A 16101-nucleotide genomic window follows, 5' to 3' on the forward strand; every position below is an offset into this window, starting at 1 on the left:
ATGCTTACAAAATCCCTGACTTTGTGCAAGTGTACCTAGAAGAATTGATGCTGTTTTGAAGGCAAACCAAACCAGGTCACACCAAATATGGATTTGGTTTAGATTTTTCTTCTGTTCACTCACTTTGCATTTAGTTTATTGAAAATTTCTGCAAATTTTAATGCACAGTTACTATTTATTTGCTGAACTTAACACATTGAAAAAAAATAAAACTGTAAATGTGGCATGTGCCACAGTTTGAGCAACCAAATCAGTCAGTAATTAGTAACACCCCCTTTTGGCAGAAATATCATTTTCCAAACGTTTCTTGTAGCCAGCTAACAGTCTATCTATTTTTTCCCCACTCTTCCTTGCAGAATGCTTCTAGTTCAGATTCTTAGGTTGTCTTGCATGCACTGCATGCTTGAGATCTACCCACAGGTTTTCAATAATATTCAAGTCTGGGGACTTTGAAGGCCATTCCAAAACCTTAATCTTTGGTTTCTTGAAGTAGTTCATGGTTAATTTTGAGGTATGTTTTAGATAATTGTTGTCTTGAACACCTCTGGCTTATTTAAGTGTTGTGTTGCATACTTTAGATGTTGACTTTTGTGATGAGATCGCAGGTAAGGTTTCCTTCTGATGACTCTTCCATGCAGATCATGTTTGCGCAAGCAACGCTGCACAGTGGAGTGGTGCACCACTACTCCTGTGCCAGCTAAACCTTTCCTACAGGTCTTTTGCAGTGATATGGGGGTTTGGCTATGCATTCCTGACCAGTCTATGAGCAGTTCTATCTGAGATTTTTCTTGGCCTTCCAGGTCTTGTCTTTTGATTTCAACAGTTCCCCTAACTTAAATTTCTTCATGATATTTCAGACCGTGGAATTTGCAAGCAGGAGGCATTTAGATATATTCTTATAGCCTTCCCCTGCTTTGTAACAGTCAATTATCTTTATTTTCTGATCCTCAGTCAGTTACTTAGAGGAGCCCATGGTTGTTGAGTGTAAGCACATCACACTGAGAGGTTCGAAGAGTCGGAATTGATCAGGCTAAGGAATTATCACCCGACCTAGATTAGGGCCTAACGACTCAATTTAGTTAATGTTGCCGAAACTTTTGCACATTTACAGTTGACATATTTCTGCAAATTTTAATGCATAGTTTAAGTTTGTTCGCTGCAGTTCGCTAATTCTTTTCAATTAGGAAATCAACAAAACATGTAATTTTGCCAGGAGAGCTCAAACCTTTGCACACAATTGTAGTATGAACATACATCAACAATCTTACTCCATAAAGAGACTTGACAAGATCAAGATTTGTAAAAGGAGTTTGTCTATTCTTTAAGTGTTCGAGGCTTTGGATTGCGAAGAAAAAGTAAACTCAGCTGAGCTTATTTGAACAGCTTATGATTTGCCAATGACATTGTTGCATTTTCAAAAACGCCAGAAGACCTGTAGCTTAATTTCACGAACTCTCGGTAGTATGCAAGAAAACGAAGCCATATAAAACAAAAAAGTAATGTTTAAGCGCTTTGTTAAATTTAAGAAAATTGAAGTAGATCAAGGGGTACTCGAAGAAGTCAAAAGTTATGTCCACCTTGGTAAACAAATCTGCACAGATGGAGATATCAAAAGAGTAAAAATATGATGGAGTGCATTTGGAAGAAATAGAATGCTGTTAAAAGGAAATCTACTAATATGCCTGAAGAGAAATGTATTTGATCAATGCATACTACCAGTGCTGACTTTTGTCTGTGAAACCTGATCACTTTAATGCAAAAATGATGCAGAAACTGTGGATGACACAAAGAAACATGGAAAGATTTTTGATTGTAATAACTAGAAAATGAACAAACAAGAACAAATGGGCTGGATACAATGCAAGAAAACAATTCAAACATGGACAAAGGAAGCTATTTAATGGATAGCAAGAGATGAAAAAGACCTAGAAGATGACCACATAAAAGATGGGAAAGTGTGACACTGAAAAGAGGAGCTGTAGATCAAAGCAAGTGGAAGCATCTTGGGGAGACCTTCATCTAGCAATGGATTGATATAGGCTGATGCTGATGATATATAGCCTATATGTTATATATAATATGCAGTATTTGAACTGTAGCAATGAAATTACAGAATAGGGATTGTGAAATGTGGCAAGATGTTTTAATACAAAGTTGGGTGGAATATGTATTGTGTTTAATATATGGGTGTTGTGGCAATGTATTTCCCTAATCAACTTTGTGACATGGGACTTTCTTTGATTTTGCTCACAAATGTGTGGTTTATTCTGGAGCGGTTTTCTGAGCAATATCAATCTCTCCCTTTTCTTTTCTTCTGGCTCCAGTCTTAGAGTGGAGTATTGGATATACTAATTAGCATGCGCCTGACGTGTATTTTGTTATCTTGAAGTCTGGTAAATCGGTTCTGTTATTGTCAGTCGTGTGCAGCTGCAAGCGGAATGCAGAATCCGGTCTGTCAATGAGTGATAAAGTGGCTTTAGCTCTGGTTTAGTCTGTTGGCAGATTCAGGCTGTGGGGCACTCTAACCCCTAATAATGTTCATAAACTGCCCACCAGGGGTTTCCATATTACACAGTCGCCAACATATTTTGAGAAAGGTCTAAGGCTGGTGTGTTTAGGCATATTTTACACATAATTATCATCCTCAGGACATTTATGCAGCATAGAGAAGTCGCTCTAAATCGACCTTTCTCCCTCTACACTGAAGAATTAGTAGCAGCTATCAGGAACAGTACCAGTGTTTGTTCTTCGTTGTGCTATGATGGTCCTGTATGGATATTTTTGTCTAGTGATTTAAGGGGAAATCAGGCATTTTATGCTTTATGTTGGCTGAAAAAACACCATATTTATTATTTTGGGTGTTTTAAGTTAACTTTTGTTTTTATAATTGGTCCCCATTTAAAAACATATACATATAGGCTATTCCTGATCACAACTATTGAAATTATAAGAACCTCAAACCTATTTGTAGCTCCTAATTAGGCCTCCCACTGAGGAATTAAAAGCCACAGCCTGCTTTTCAGAAGACAAAGCAATTAATACACAAGACGGCTTCTTCATTCAGGGTGGTTCAGTAGAGATGTGTTGAAAACATTCACATCAGCATTTTAGTAATCTGATCTGGTGACTTTCCCCTTTTATACTGTGTTGTTAATGGCTATAGATGTTCCCTACGTCCACTGTAGGCAAATAAAACACACCAGTTCTCAGTTTTGGGTTTAACAATAATAATTGGGTTAAACCGAACTAAATATGTAGCGTGTGTGTGAGATAATGGAACCAAGCGAGCTGTGCATTTGCTCACCATTTCTCGGCAGGTCTCCTGCAGATAGGCTGCAATGCGAGGCGGCCGTTCTAATCCTGTGATTTGTGCTGGATTGCGTGTGGTGTGTGAGCCTTTGTCCCTGCAGGCAGTCGGGGTTTCAGAGTTTCTCACTGATCAGTCGTGGCTTTGCTTCAAAATAGGATTTGCATAATACTCCTAGTAAATCAACGGGCCTTTTTTTTTTTTTTTTTTTTGCTACCGGCCACAAACTGGAAGTTTGAGCCAACCAGGGGAGAGTATGTGTTGATCTCTTTATAGTCACTGGTGCCGGTAGCATGGCACTATCCTTGACCTTATCTCCTAGTAACCTATTAATTGGTACAAAATAGCTTTAATTTATGGCTGTATGCATATCCAGTGTCTACAGACATTTTTCAGCCAGTAGTAGGTTCCTTTTTTATCCAGGACCAGTAGCTTGAATGTGAATGTTGCAAGGGAAAAAGTTTGTTTATAGTATTTAATCAAGCAACTTTTATTAAAAAAATAAACGCATACATGAATAATAATCCTCAAACAAGATTTTATGTAATCAAGAGATAGATAATTGAGAAGCAGAATTGTGTGCACTTTTGTGTTCAGAACATTTTGGATCAGAACATTGCTTAATTTCCTTGCGGACTTCTTTCAGATTCCCTTGTACATTTCTTCGTTCTTCGTAGTGTTCTTAATTTTTCTCACTGGGCTTATGACAAGCAGCTTTAAATTATTTTGTGGGTTTCACATATCAATCGCTTGACCTTCTAAGCCAAAAATGAAAGCACCTGCCTTGTGAATTCTATATATTTGTGCTTCTCTGCTTTAATTTATTTCATACTATCTGTTTGTGCTGATAAAGTACCCCTGTAAAGTAACATTCAATAGCTCTTATGCAGTACACAGTATATCTGCTTTTCTTTTAATGCTAGAATATCTTGTGTGTGTGTGTGTGTGGAGGGGGTGGGGGGTTACCATTTAAATCAGTGCAGTATTCTCTTTCAGTATTAAAAACTATTTAAAAAGTTTCACTGAAAGAATTATATAGATATTCCTTCCTTTTCTTCACCAACTGTACTAAATTAAATTCTCATCTATGCATTGTAAATTTGTGAAAACTTTCCAGACATTGTAAGAAATACGGACTCTTTTAGGATCTGTATCCCTCCAGCACTGTAAATTCAATAACTAAAAATAACCGTAAGCTCTTGTTTCAGGAAGCAAATAATTGTATAGTTAATCATATTTTTAAAAATGCATTATACATAATTATTTGCATCTAAACTGTAGATCTGTTTATAAATTTAACTCTGCTTTGCTGAGAGCCTCATTTCTATATTTTATTTTTTATTTTTTTTTTCTTCTCAGATCTTAAAATTGAACATGCTCAGGCAAACGCTTGCAACAAGATTTCGTCATTTTTCTAAAATCGTGCACTCACTCGATCACTCAAAGGAAACCTACAATATATCAGTTTTTTACTGATATTTGCATACTTCACATTTCAAATGTTCCTCAGATTGAAATTGCACTCTTTGCGACTTTAAGAAACTATTGTTTGTTTCAGGGCCTGGTGGATGTGTTTTCAAGTAAGTTTTATTTTTTTGGGGGCGTAAGGGTGACTTCCTCAGTGTTCATAAAATTGAACCTTACAGCCTGAGAACCAGTTACTTAATGTATTTTTAGAAATAAATGTTTTATTTTCCACGTCACAACCATGCTTATCCAAAACACAAAATGCACCTTACACCAACAGGGCAATCTGATCGTTCTGCGACTGACACCATCAAATTCAGAATGAATCGGAGAAGAGAAGCTTTCATCTATCAGACCAGTCCAGTTTTCAAATTATAGAAGGCTATTACCTCAAATAGATCACAATATTGCTCTCAAATAGATCGGCAAAGACACAAAATGCTTATTTAAGATTAGTAGTATTTTGCTGAATTGATGAGGCATATTACTTCTAGCTCTGAATCAATCCGTAACCCTTCCCATTGACATTTCCTTTTGTCAATCTAGTGAAATTGTTGTTTTTATTATTTATTTATTTGATAGCCAAGAGGAACAAATGTGTTTAATTATTAAGATTTTTTTTTTTTTTTGTCTCATGTCACCAATGCGTTCTGACAGACTTGAACAAGATATTCAAATTCAGGTCTTTCAATAAAAATGATTTTTTATAGGCTTCGTCTGGCTCTGTTGTGGGCTGCTGAATGCTAGTCATTTGGAAGCAGACAGTGCTGCTGTTGCCATAGTGATGGCACCCTTCCATTCTAGGCTGTGAGGTAAGGCACCTTAATTTTGCCTTTAAGATCTCGGGGATGCTGCTCGGTTTATGTTGTGGTGATGGTTATGGTTGGGGGGGTGGGGTACAGTTGATTCTTTCACTTAAGCATAAATAATGCTGTTTTGTGGAATACATATGTATAGGTATACATTCAGTTTCATAAAGATTGAACTACTCTTTTTTTTGGGTCCGTTTAATACTAAATTTAATTTATAGTGTGAAGTACAATACTTTGTTTTGGACAATACTTCACTAATTCAACTCCTTTGAAACCATTACATTTACATATGAGTCTAACCTCAATTTTTGTGGCAGGTCAAACAACTTCAGTCAGTGGCGAGGTTTGTATTGCTAAGCATTTTTTTTAACACTCTTTCTTAAACACTCAATTGAGGATCATATTTATCTTTGAAGACCATTATCTTGAACTGAGACTTTTCAGAAGCTATTAAAGATGTTCTGCTGTGAAACCATGTTCTCTGTTCCTCTGCTTGCTGGATATTGCCAGTCACTATGGTCAAGTTCTTTCTTACTGCTAGTTTGATTTAATAGATGAATTAACTTTTTACAAATTTCTGTTCACCTGTGTCTTTTTTTTTTTTTTGGTTCTTCAGATTGTGCTTTCTCCGTGACAATACTATCAGTGTTGAGTCAAATTAGAAGACGCTAATTGAATCGAATTGTGTAAATTTAATTTAATGTCGAAACTGATGCTACTTTCCCTCTATGTAATGCTGACAAAACCTTTTCTGGATAAGTAATTGCTTTTAGCAGAAGGTTGAAGGCATTTCATACTCTTGAATTGGGGGCTTTGAATGGGTTTCCTAATTAAGTCTTAATACTTGTGCTTTTGCCCCTGAAGGAAACTTTTATTTTTCTATGAGAAAGACAAGATCATCAGGATTAACGTCCAAAACAGACTTATTTAGTCTGCTGTGGAAAATGTTTGAAATCTTAACATTAATTTCAGTTTTACATCTCCTACATTGGTTTTAAAAGTATGCATGCAGTTGGCTGTCTGCCTTTTTTAACACAGAATTGCCATAGAATAACCCGTTTAGGTCAGCCACTAGTCTAGACTGTCCCGGAGAAGAGGAATAAAAAAAAAAGCAGATGCAGTGTAAATGGCAAAAGTTGTAGGAGCTGGCTTCTTCCTTTACCGCTGGCCAAGTTCAAGAACAGCTTGCTCTCAGTAGCGTTCTACTACCAGTAATACACAGTCTTGGGTTTAGTCATGTGGTCACTTTTAAATTGGATGTAGATGTGGGCCAGCTTCTGCTTACCCATCACATAGCTGTAACGTTATCTGTGATAACCACAGCTGCAAAATCACCTTGTCAGGGCAGAATCTTTAAAATCCATTTTCATAATCATGTCCAGCTCAACCCTTGAATTGAAATTCCTTATGATTCCCTTCTGAGCCTTGCTATTACTGGTTCACTTAAGTGTGTGCATCTGTGTAGGTGTACATGTACAGAAATGTATACGATAGTTGTTGTTTTTTAGTTTGTCAGGCATGATATGATTTCTCTGCTTTTTCCAGTCTGTATACTATATTACAGTAAAGCTACAAAATTAATCTGGTTACACTAATTTAAGTCAGGCTGTTTTCTTCACCATTGGAAGTGTTCCATTTGTTTTGTCAAATAGGGGAGTATGGGCAAACATTTGAAGAGAATTTCAAAACGAACGCTGCTTATGGTCATTCTAAACTAGACTTTCTATCCAGGCTTTCACTTTAAACACCTCTCTGGTGACAGTCAACAGCCTTAACCATCAATTAGTCAGATTTCACATGCACAGGTCTTGACCTGATCTCTACTGTAAAGCAACCCTGAAGCACAAAGGAATATATGCTGGCAATTGTACAGTGCAGGAATACAAGAGAGAAGAATGACAAGGGGATGGGAGAAAATAGTCTCTTTACAGCAACCTGACCCCCTGAGATTGCTGAGGCACAAGTTATCAGCAGTCATCAGCTTGCTGCCAGCCTCTTTGCAAAGTGTGAAGGGGTTAATTAAAATCAAAGGCAGAAAAAGCAATCTCACTTCTGATACCTTGAAATCCCCCTGCAGCTTTCATTCTAACCTCAGCACTGGAGCCCAGAGAGGAATGCTAATTTATTGACCTGGAATATCAACAGCAGGGCAATGCATTCCATTTAGAAGCAGCACCTAGAGCTGCATCCTCCTGCCTTTTCAGCACAAATGTTTCTAATTCACCCCCGATTGTCTTACACTGCATAAGGACATGCTGTACATGCCTATTCATCCCAACACCTACAGCTTTCCCTGTCGTCAAATACTTAGGATTTCTGTTTATGAAGGGGGGTTTGGTCAGTAACATTTTTCTACTGATAGATTTTACAGATTCAAATAGACTTTTAAAAGCTGTTAGGCATTCCCTTTTCAAATGGATTTCTATTTCTCTATTACTGAAAGCTACAGTACACATTTCCAGAATTTTTCATAAATAATCCTGTGGTAATGTGTTGGTAAAAGAACAACAACATTCACTACATACATCTTATAAATGAAGATCTTGTCCTCATTTAAAGCTTGCGTGACGATACATTTCCCATTGTTGAACAATTTTTGCTCACTGCTACAACCCTCACGTGTAGAGGAGAGCTGAGGTCAGAACACACTTGCTCTAAACTGCATACAGTCATGCAAAGCACAGGTTTATGCTTCTAGATAGCTAGTGGGTGCAGCACGAATGGATGACACTGTAAGCTCTGTCGCCCAGTCAGCCACAAGGCAGAGGAAACCCAGGAAGACTTCAAACCCACCCAGCCTTGACAGCAATCTGCAAACTGTGCAACACTACCTGTCAGTCAGCTAATGACATAGCCCAGATAGAAAGCAGTGATGTATAGACTTTATTGCCCCACCTTCTCTCTAGGAAGGTTGGGGCACTCTACATTTTTACAGGCTGATTCAATCGTTCCATGTCTAGTTCAATAAGATTGTTGTCTTAAAAGCACATAATGCATCCCCTCTATGACCTGCTTGGTTGATTTTTTTTTTTTTTTTTAATATAATATTTTACGTATTTTACATGCATTTAATATTCACACACATTACATGTATGAAAATATGGATTGCTCTAATCCACTCCAGACTCCTTTTCTAATATATTTTATGAAATAGATTAATATCAATAATATAATGCCAAAGATATTCTTTCTTCTGTAGAACAATAGTGTAATTGTATATTTTTTAAGTGCAGTTTAAATCCTCTGACACCTGACACACGAATATTGGAGATGCTACCCTTTTTGCATCAGGGGATGTGGTTTTGTGTATTTTAATGATCAACAGGGTTAATGCAATCCTCAATAGTGCTTCTCTACAAACCAGCATGTAGTGTGAATTGCACAAAGAAAGTGTCCACCAAGCAGTCTAACTTACATAAAAGTGTAAGAGTTTACTTTGGAGCTACAGGTACAATCTGAGGAGGAGAAATCAGTCGGGCTTCGTTTATCTCAAGGCCAAATTAGATTTCCAGGTGTATTATTCTTTTGCTTCAGTATCTTAGAAGTATTCAGTGATGAGGCTGATCAAATGAGAAGTGGAACTGCCATAAATGTGATATTGCAAGATGCTAAACACTGAATCCTTTTAGACATTATATCTGTGGTTTGAAGTGGAATTGTGCATAGTCTGGAGAAAAATAGTAACAAATAAACACTTAATAATTTTAGTGAATGTCGCAAAGACAAGTTCAGGACAGTCTGAAATTATTTTAAATATTGACTAAGCATGTAGTAGACATGGAGAACTGATCTTACCTTTGAAAAGTCTTTGTTTTCTTCTCAATAGGTATTCTTCCCATTATGTAACATTGAACAAATAAAGATAATGTAGAAGCATCTAAACAACCATGATTAGTAATTAGGTTTATGTGAGCTACATATGCTGCCTTTTACAGTGGATCTGCAGCCTTCATGCCGTTTACATTTGTCTGGATACAAATTTTGAAAAGTATAGCTCAGCCTGGCCATAATGAATAAATCGGAGTAAACTTCATACAAATAAAATCCTTCTCCAAAAAAAGCATTGAAGGCCAGAAGTGCTTAGGGTTTTTAAGCATTACCAGAGTTTTTGAAATATATGTAAATGCATTGTCTTCCGTTTCTGATATAACTTTGCATACAATCTGCTCCACTGGTGATGAAAATAACCAGATTTTTTTTCTCCTTCTCTATCTCCTTAACTATGCAGAACAAAATGTGATGCATATCTATATGTAGTCATTGTTTCTGATATATTTCAGATATCAAAAGCATTATAATGCAGAATTACAACTTGTAACACTGAAGGTTAAACTCAATTTAGAGTACTTGAGTTTTAGATAGTTCAATTAGGTTCAAGTAAAACAAGTTATCACAGATCTTCATCTGTGTTCTGTGCATTTAAGTTTTCATAATAAGTTTGAGAAAGAAGACCTGTAGTATGTTTTAATGGAGGTCAGGAGTGTCAGCAGTCTGTTTCGTACTTAAGGGTAGGAAAACAAACAAACTTTGCAGGTGTGACATGGTAAAATGAAGTTATAGATCGAAGCAAGCAGAAACATCTTGGGGAGGCCATCATCCAACATTTAGTCGCTATATATATATAATATACAGTGAGGGGAAAAAAGTATTTGATCCCCTGCTGATTTTGTATGTTTGCCCACTGATAAAGAAATGATCAGTCTATAATTTTAATGGTAGGTGTATTTTAACAGTGAGACACAGAATAACAACAAAAAAATCCAGAAAAAAAATGCCTTTCAAAAAAGTTATAAATTGATTTGCATGTTAATGAGGGAAATAAGTATTTGACCCCTTCGACTTAGTACTTGGTGGCAAAACCCTTGTTGGCAATCACAGAGGTCAGTCGTTTCTTGTAGTTGGCCACCAGGTTTGCACACATCTCAGGAGGGATTTTGTCCCACTCCTCTTTGCAGATCCTCTCCAAGTCATTAAGGTTTCGAGGCTGACGTTTGGCAACTCGAACCTTCAGCTCCCTCCACAGATTTTCTATGGGATTAAGGTCTGGAGACTGGCTAGGCCACTCCAGGACCTTAATGTGCTTCTTCTTGAGCCGCTCCTTTGTTGCCTTGGCTGTGTGTTTTGGGTCATTGTCATGCTGGAATACCCATCCACGACCCATTTTCAATGCCCTGGCTGAGGGAAGGAGGTTCTCACCCAAGATTTGACGGTACATGGCCCCGTCCATCGTCCCTTTGATGCGGTGCAGTTGTCCTGTCCCCTTAGCAGAAAAACACCCCCAAAGCATAATGTTTCCACCTCCATGTTTGACGGTGGGGATGGTGTTCTTGGGGTCATTTCTCCTCCTCCAAACACGGCGAGTTGAGTTGATGCCAAAGAGCTCGATTTTGGTCTCATCTGACCACAACACTTTCACCCAGTTCTCCTCTCAATCATTCAGATGTTCATTGGCAAACTTCAGACGGGCCTGTACATGTGCTTTCTTGAGCAGGGGGACCTTGCGGGCACTGCAGGATTTCAGTCCTTCACGGCGTAGTGTGTTACCAATTGTTTTCTTGGTGACTATGGTCCCAGCTGCCTTGAGATCATTAACAAGATCCTCCCGTGTAGTTCTGGGCTGATTCCTCACCGTTCTCATGATCATTGAAACTCCACGAGGTGAGATCTTGCATGGAGCCCCAGAGCGAGGGAGACTGACAGTTATTTTGTGTTTTATCCATTTGCGAATAATCGCACCGACTGTTGTCACCTTCTCACCAAGCTGATTGGCGATGGTCTTGTAGCCCATTCCAGCCTTGTGTAGGTCTACAATCTTGTCCCTGACATCCTTGGACAGCTCTTTGGTCTTGGCCATGGTGGAGAGTTTGGAATCTGATTGATTGATTGCTTCTGTGGACAGGTGTCTTTTATACAGGTAACGAGCTGAGATTAGGAGCACTCCCTTTAAGAGAGTTCCAGCTTTTTCTCAAGGAGAATAATATGGCATGAGTTTGGAGAGTCCAGCAGCAGTTGCATGTCTGTATATCTTGTAAATACAAACACCAGTCTGCAGATGAAAGACTGCTGTTTATGCTGAAGAATGTGTTTGTGGAATGGGTTATTGCCACATGATCAGCCTCCAGCATTATGAACAAAGATGGATTGGTCAGCTCGAGGATCGTTGAGTGACCTCCACTTTCAGTAAGGATTCTATGAAGAACCAAGCCAATCAGAGGTGGTACAATGATTGGTCTTGTCTGGGTGACTCCCATGAATTAAGATAGAGAGGTGGGGAATCAAAGCATTGTACATACCCAAGTTAGCCTATAACAATTGGCTGCTTTCATATGTGAGATGTTAATGTTATTTAATTTTTGTTTTTGCTCCCCCCCCCCCCCCCCCTTCTCCTTCCAGTGTGCCCGCGGGATGTGAGGGCTCCTGGGGAGAGACCAGGCACACATACAAAGAATGCTGGAAGTGCAAGAAGACAGAGCAGCACACTTCAACAAGAAAGAGCGAGTGAAGAAGGAGAGAGACGAGCTGAAGGACAGCCGCAGCGAGAGCCGAGGCAGTGCAGCCCACAGGACCCCCCGCGCCGTGCCCAAGGCCCACGCCAGCCCACACCAGCACTTGAGTCACCCCTCAGCCTCCTTGGGATCTCCGTCAATGCATTCCAGTAACCCCAAAGTGAGGAATTCCCCATCGGCAAACACACAGAGGTAAGCAACAATTTTGCACCTTCTCTTCTTTTCTTTTGAGCATTAAAAACAAAGAAAAAAACACAAAACAAAACACTACCACAGATTAAATTGATCTCTCTCACACAGGGTCAGTTACCAGCTACCAAGCCAAAATGCAAAACGCTGTGGTTCAGCTTGAAACCTTTATATTATTATTATCCGAGATGTTCTACTGCTCGGGTATGCAGCTCTGGACTGGGAGCCTCACAATCCAATAGTATACCTCTCTGCATTAGCAGCACCTTAAGAAGTGGTGTTGAATTGGTCTGGTTTAAGTCAATAACTACTTCAATTTGGTAGATAAGACCTCCAAAAGTCTGTAGACACTATGGCCCTCCAGTGCTGGAGTTGAGCTGCCCTGCTTTAATATACTCTGGATTACCCTCTGCCATCTGCTGAATGAAACTGGTACAGGACAATCCAAACCAAAAATAGGTCTTTTTGAGACTTCCCAATGCACATGTACTTGTAGATCCTTGTTCTTCAAATCCAGGCTTCATCCATGATCCAGATTTTATAGGACTCTTCACACTGTCACCTGGATTAGACCTAGTAGAGGGGTTATAATCTGTTTGGTTCAGTGAATAATTAGTCCAATTAACTATTGAAGAGCTTAGGGTGGAATGAAAGGCTGAAGTATTCTGGCCCATGGGAAGCACAATTTAAAAACAGTGGTGTGGGCTGTCAGTCACATGATCAATTATTAATCCAGGAAAAAGTAAACTAACACTACGTTAGTGTGTCCTATGACCTGAAGCTGTTTGAGTAGGGTTCTGCTTTGGTAAGCATGTCTTGCATTCTGGCTGCTGGCTCCGAGTCATGGGAGGACAAGCTCTCCTAACAACTTTCATTATAATTTGTGCCAAGATGTTCCACAGTTTGTAACACAGGAATGCTTATTTTCAGAAGCCAAAATTGGGTAAAGCGATTATAGACATTTTTTCAAGACACCTCAAATATGATCCTAAATCAGCTGACGCTTGTGTGTTCTTGTGGGCTTGCCCCACATACTGAAGGTCAGTTTGACATGATTTTAGACATCTGCCATCTCATCAAGGACACTGACCACTGCTGCTCTCTGTACCTCCGATCTCCTTCTTCCATAATAAAACCGCTGCTTAGATGGATGCAACAATATTATTAAAATCTATAATATGCATGGATAAGCTAGAGGGAGGATGCAGAGATTGCTGGTTTCCATGCAGGCACTTATGTATTCAAATCAAGGGGAATAGCTTGCAGTCTAATGCGCATATAACTGGAAGAACTGTGATAAAGATTTCTTTATTATTCTACTACTGAACGGATTCATGCAGTATAGCTATAATTACGCAGACAGCACACACAATTAGAAAACTCAGCCAAATGCTAAACATTGCTGGAGAAAGAGGAGGAGGAGGAGAACTTGTATCAGAAATTCCACTCGCCTGCAGGAGTCAAGAGTGCTGGAGGTCAGCCCCTGTGACGAAATCTGACTAATCCGACCGGAAGCGCTATTGTGTGTATTTATGCATTTATAAATAATTTTAAATAATAAACTGACCTTCAGAGGGGGAGGAATGCTTTGTTTAAAGATAGCTTGATATATCACTGATCATATTTAAATTTTCTTGGAGAGGACCTTTAATTATAGCACCAAGCAATTTATATTACATCACTGTCAGTGGATCTGGTTCTTTGTCATGTCATCCTTTCTTTAGTGTAGGTGACCTGGTCAGTGATTTTTGCACAGCAAGGCAACAGTTTTACAACGGTAAAATTATTTCAGCTCTATGTGGTTTTGTTCCCTTAAAACTTGTAAACACGAGAGTTGTTTAAAAAATATTTCACTTCTCTGTATGTTGTTTTCTGGGTGGGGTACGGAATGACATTGACTGAGGCATTTGGCCCTTAAAAGAACCTCTGCAGGAGTTTGTATTGATTATTCGCCACTGACGGACAGAAATGAGAGTAACTCATTCACCTGTTGAGAGAGGGACGATAGGAATTCTTTCCTCTGACTAGGTTTTGTCTCCTTTTCCTATATTCCAATTTTACCCCATTTTTAAATCAATAAAACCACCTCATTAATCGACATGCACCATATAATAAAATGCCCCCCAAAATTTTTAACTGCAGTTTGTCCAGTAGCGAAGTGTCACAGTAAGGCTGTATTCTCACAGACTCCAAATTTGTTTTGAAAAAGGGGGTAAGATGTGCTCTGTGTACTCTTAACAAATACACCGTTAATTTCCACTGGGACATTGCACTTACAGTACTTCATTCCTACTGAAGTTCTGTCACAGCTCATCTGTATATGTATTAATCTGTTTTGCTGTTTTATTTATTGTACATCTATTCTCATTTCTACCAATTGTAGCCATTTCTTCAAGAACTGGTGTCTTGAGTGACAAGAGGTTTATGAATAAAGAGGGAAGCAAAATCAGTTTTGCAACTCTTTTAGTAATGGCTTACTAACTTGCAGTTGTATGAGTAACTACTGTGTGCAGGGTCAGATATATATTTTTTTTGAGACCTCGTTGATCTCATTGGATATACTGTAATCCCGAAAAGACATCCAGGATATCTTGAGGAAGGTTATTGATCTTGCAATCAAAACATAAAAATGTATTGGTGTGGAATTAAACACACTGCATTCAATATAGTGAGTCATAGCCTTTGAGCTAGTGAGGGCAGTACTGGTTAGTATCCACAGCTTAATATGTTGGACTGCATAGAAACAAACATTGTTGGTTGCCTTTAGGGGCCCAGCATTGCTTTATTCTGCCACATTGGCCTGGGTTTTATTAGCTTATTTAATGTTGTATGTAAATAAGGGTGTGGTACAAATGACCTTTTCCCAATTGGAACACAAAAGAGGTGAACCACTTCAATCTTTCAGAACCTGAATGCATCAGTTTGCTCCTACTGTATGATCAATAACGTAATTGGACTAATTGTTTCGCTAAGCCAATGGAAACATATTGGGACCAGGGAGAAGACCCTTTTGATAGTACAAACATCCTCCTTTCTGCAGCACGTCATTAGAATAATACTCCACAGTTGATAAACTCTGTAAGGCAGGTTGAATGTGTTTTCCTTAAACAATTTAAGTGAATGTTTTTTGTAAGATCTGATACCACGGGACACCACCATGGGTTTCCATGTTGAGTTACTCCTTGAAGATGAGTCACTTTACTATGTCAGTAATCACATGTAACCACCTGTTACAGAGCCTCAATAAGGTTGTTTGACCATGCGTTTGTTTTATCTAACACACCAATCAATACTGTTTTTTGTGAATGCAGAACTGTTTGTTTCATTGTTATGGCCATTACCTCCCTACCCCAATGTGACCATTCCCATTATCCATTTTGGGATGTTTGTGCTGTGTCTATAGAAACCATGTGTTGAATTGCCAGAGACAGGTGGGACTAGTAAAAGCAGTAGACTGCTTTTGTGTGTGAAATGGTTTCATTATGGCAACCAGGCCTGTTTGTACAGGGCTTAGGCTGGAGTTACAAATTAACTCTTGCTTTGTCAACAACTGAAAGAAAATAAGCTGGCCACAATACAATTAAGCCAGTTTCCTTTTTTTTGGGGGGGGGGTGGTATACTCAATGGGACATGGAAAACATGGTGAACTCCCTTCAAAATGTTTTGTTGTGGTTTAACGTAAGGGTGTGGAACAAAACCACAATGTTGTTGTTGTTATGAGTTCCTGGCAGTTTCAATGGGTCTCTCCGAAAAGTGTTGCCAAAGGTGTGAGACTTGAGGCGGCATATTAAAACACATTTACAGATAATATGACACACAA

The 16101-nt window shown here is 38.7% G+C and overlaps 1 protein-coding gene across 5 annotated transcripts in view; it reads left to right on the forward strand.

The window, feature by feature from the left end:
• bcl9 (BCL9 transcription coactivator) overlaps positions 1 to 16101 on the forward strand; it is a 195230-nt gene that overhangs the window by 153072 nt on the left and 26057 nt on the right. For 3 of the 5 annotated variants that reach the window (XM_066707025.1, XM_066707024.1, XM_066707029.1), the window contains one exon: positions 11980 to 12284. In XM_066707025.1, coding sequence (XP_066563122.1) covers positions 12034 to 12284 — 251 coding nt within the window. In that variant the 5' untranslated portion in view covers positions 11980 to 12033. Of the gene's footprint in view, positions 1 to 5484; positions 5587 to 11979; positions 12285 to 16101 lie in introns of all 5 variants that reach the window. The other 2 variants (XM_066707027.1, XM_066707028.1) reach the window with 1 other exon arrangement.

This window comes from Amia ocellicauda, chromosome 6, assembly GCF_036373705.1.
Source record: "Amia ocellicauda isolate fAmiCal2 chromosome 6, fAmiCal2.hap1, whole genome shotgun sequence".
Taxonomy (NCBI): Eukaryota; Metazoa; Chordata; class Actinopteri; order Amiiformes; family Amiidae; genus Amia; species Amia ocellicauda.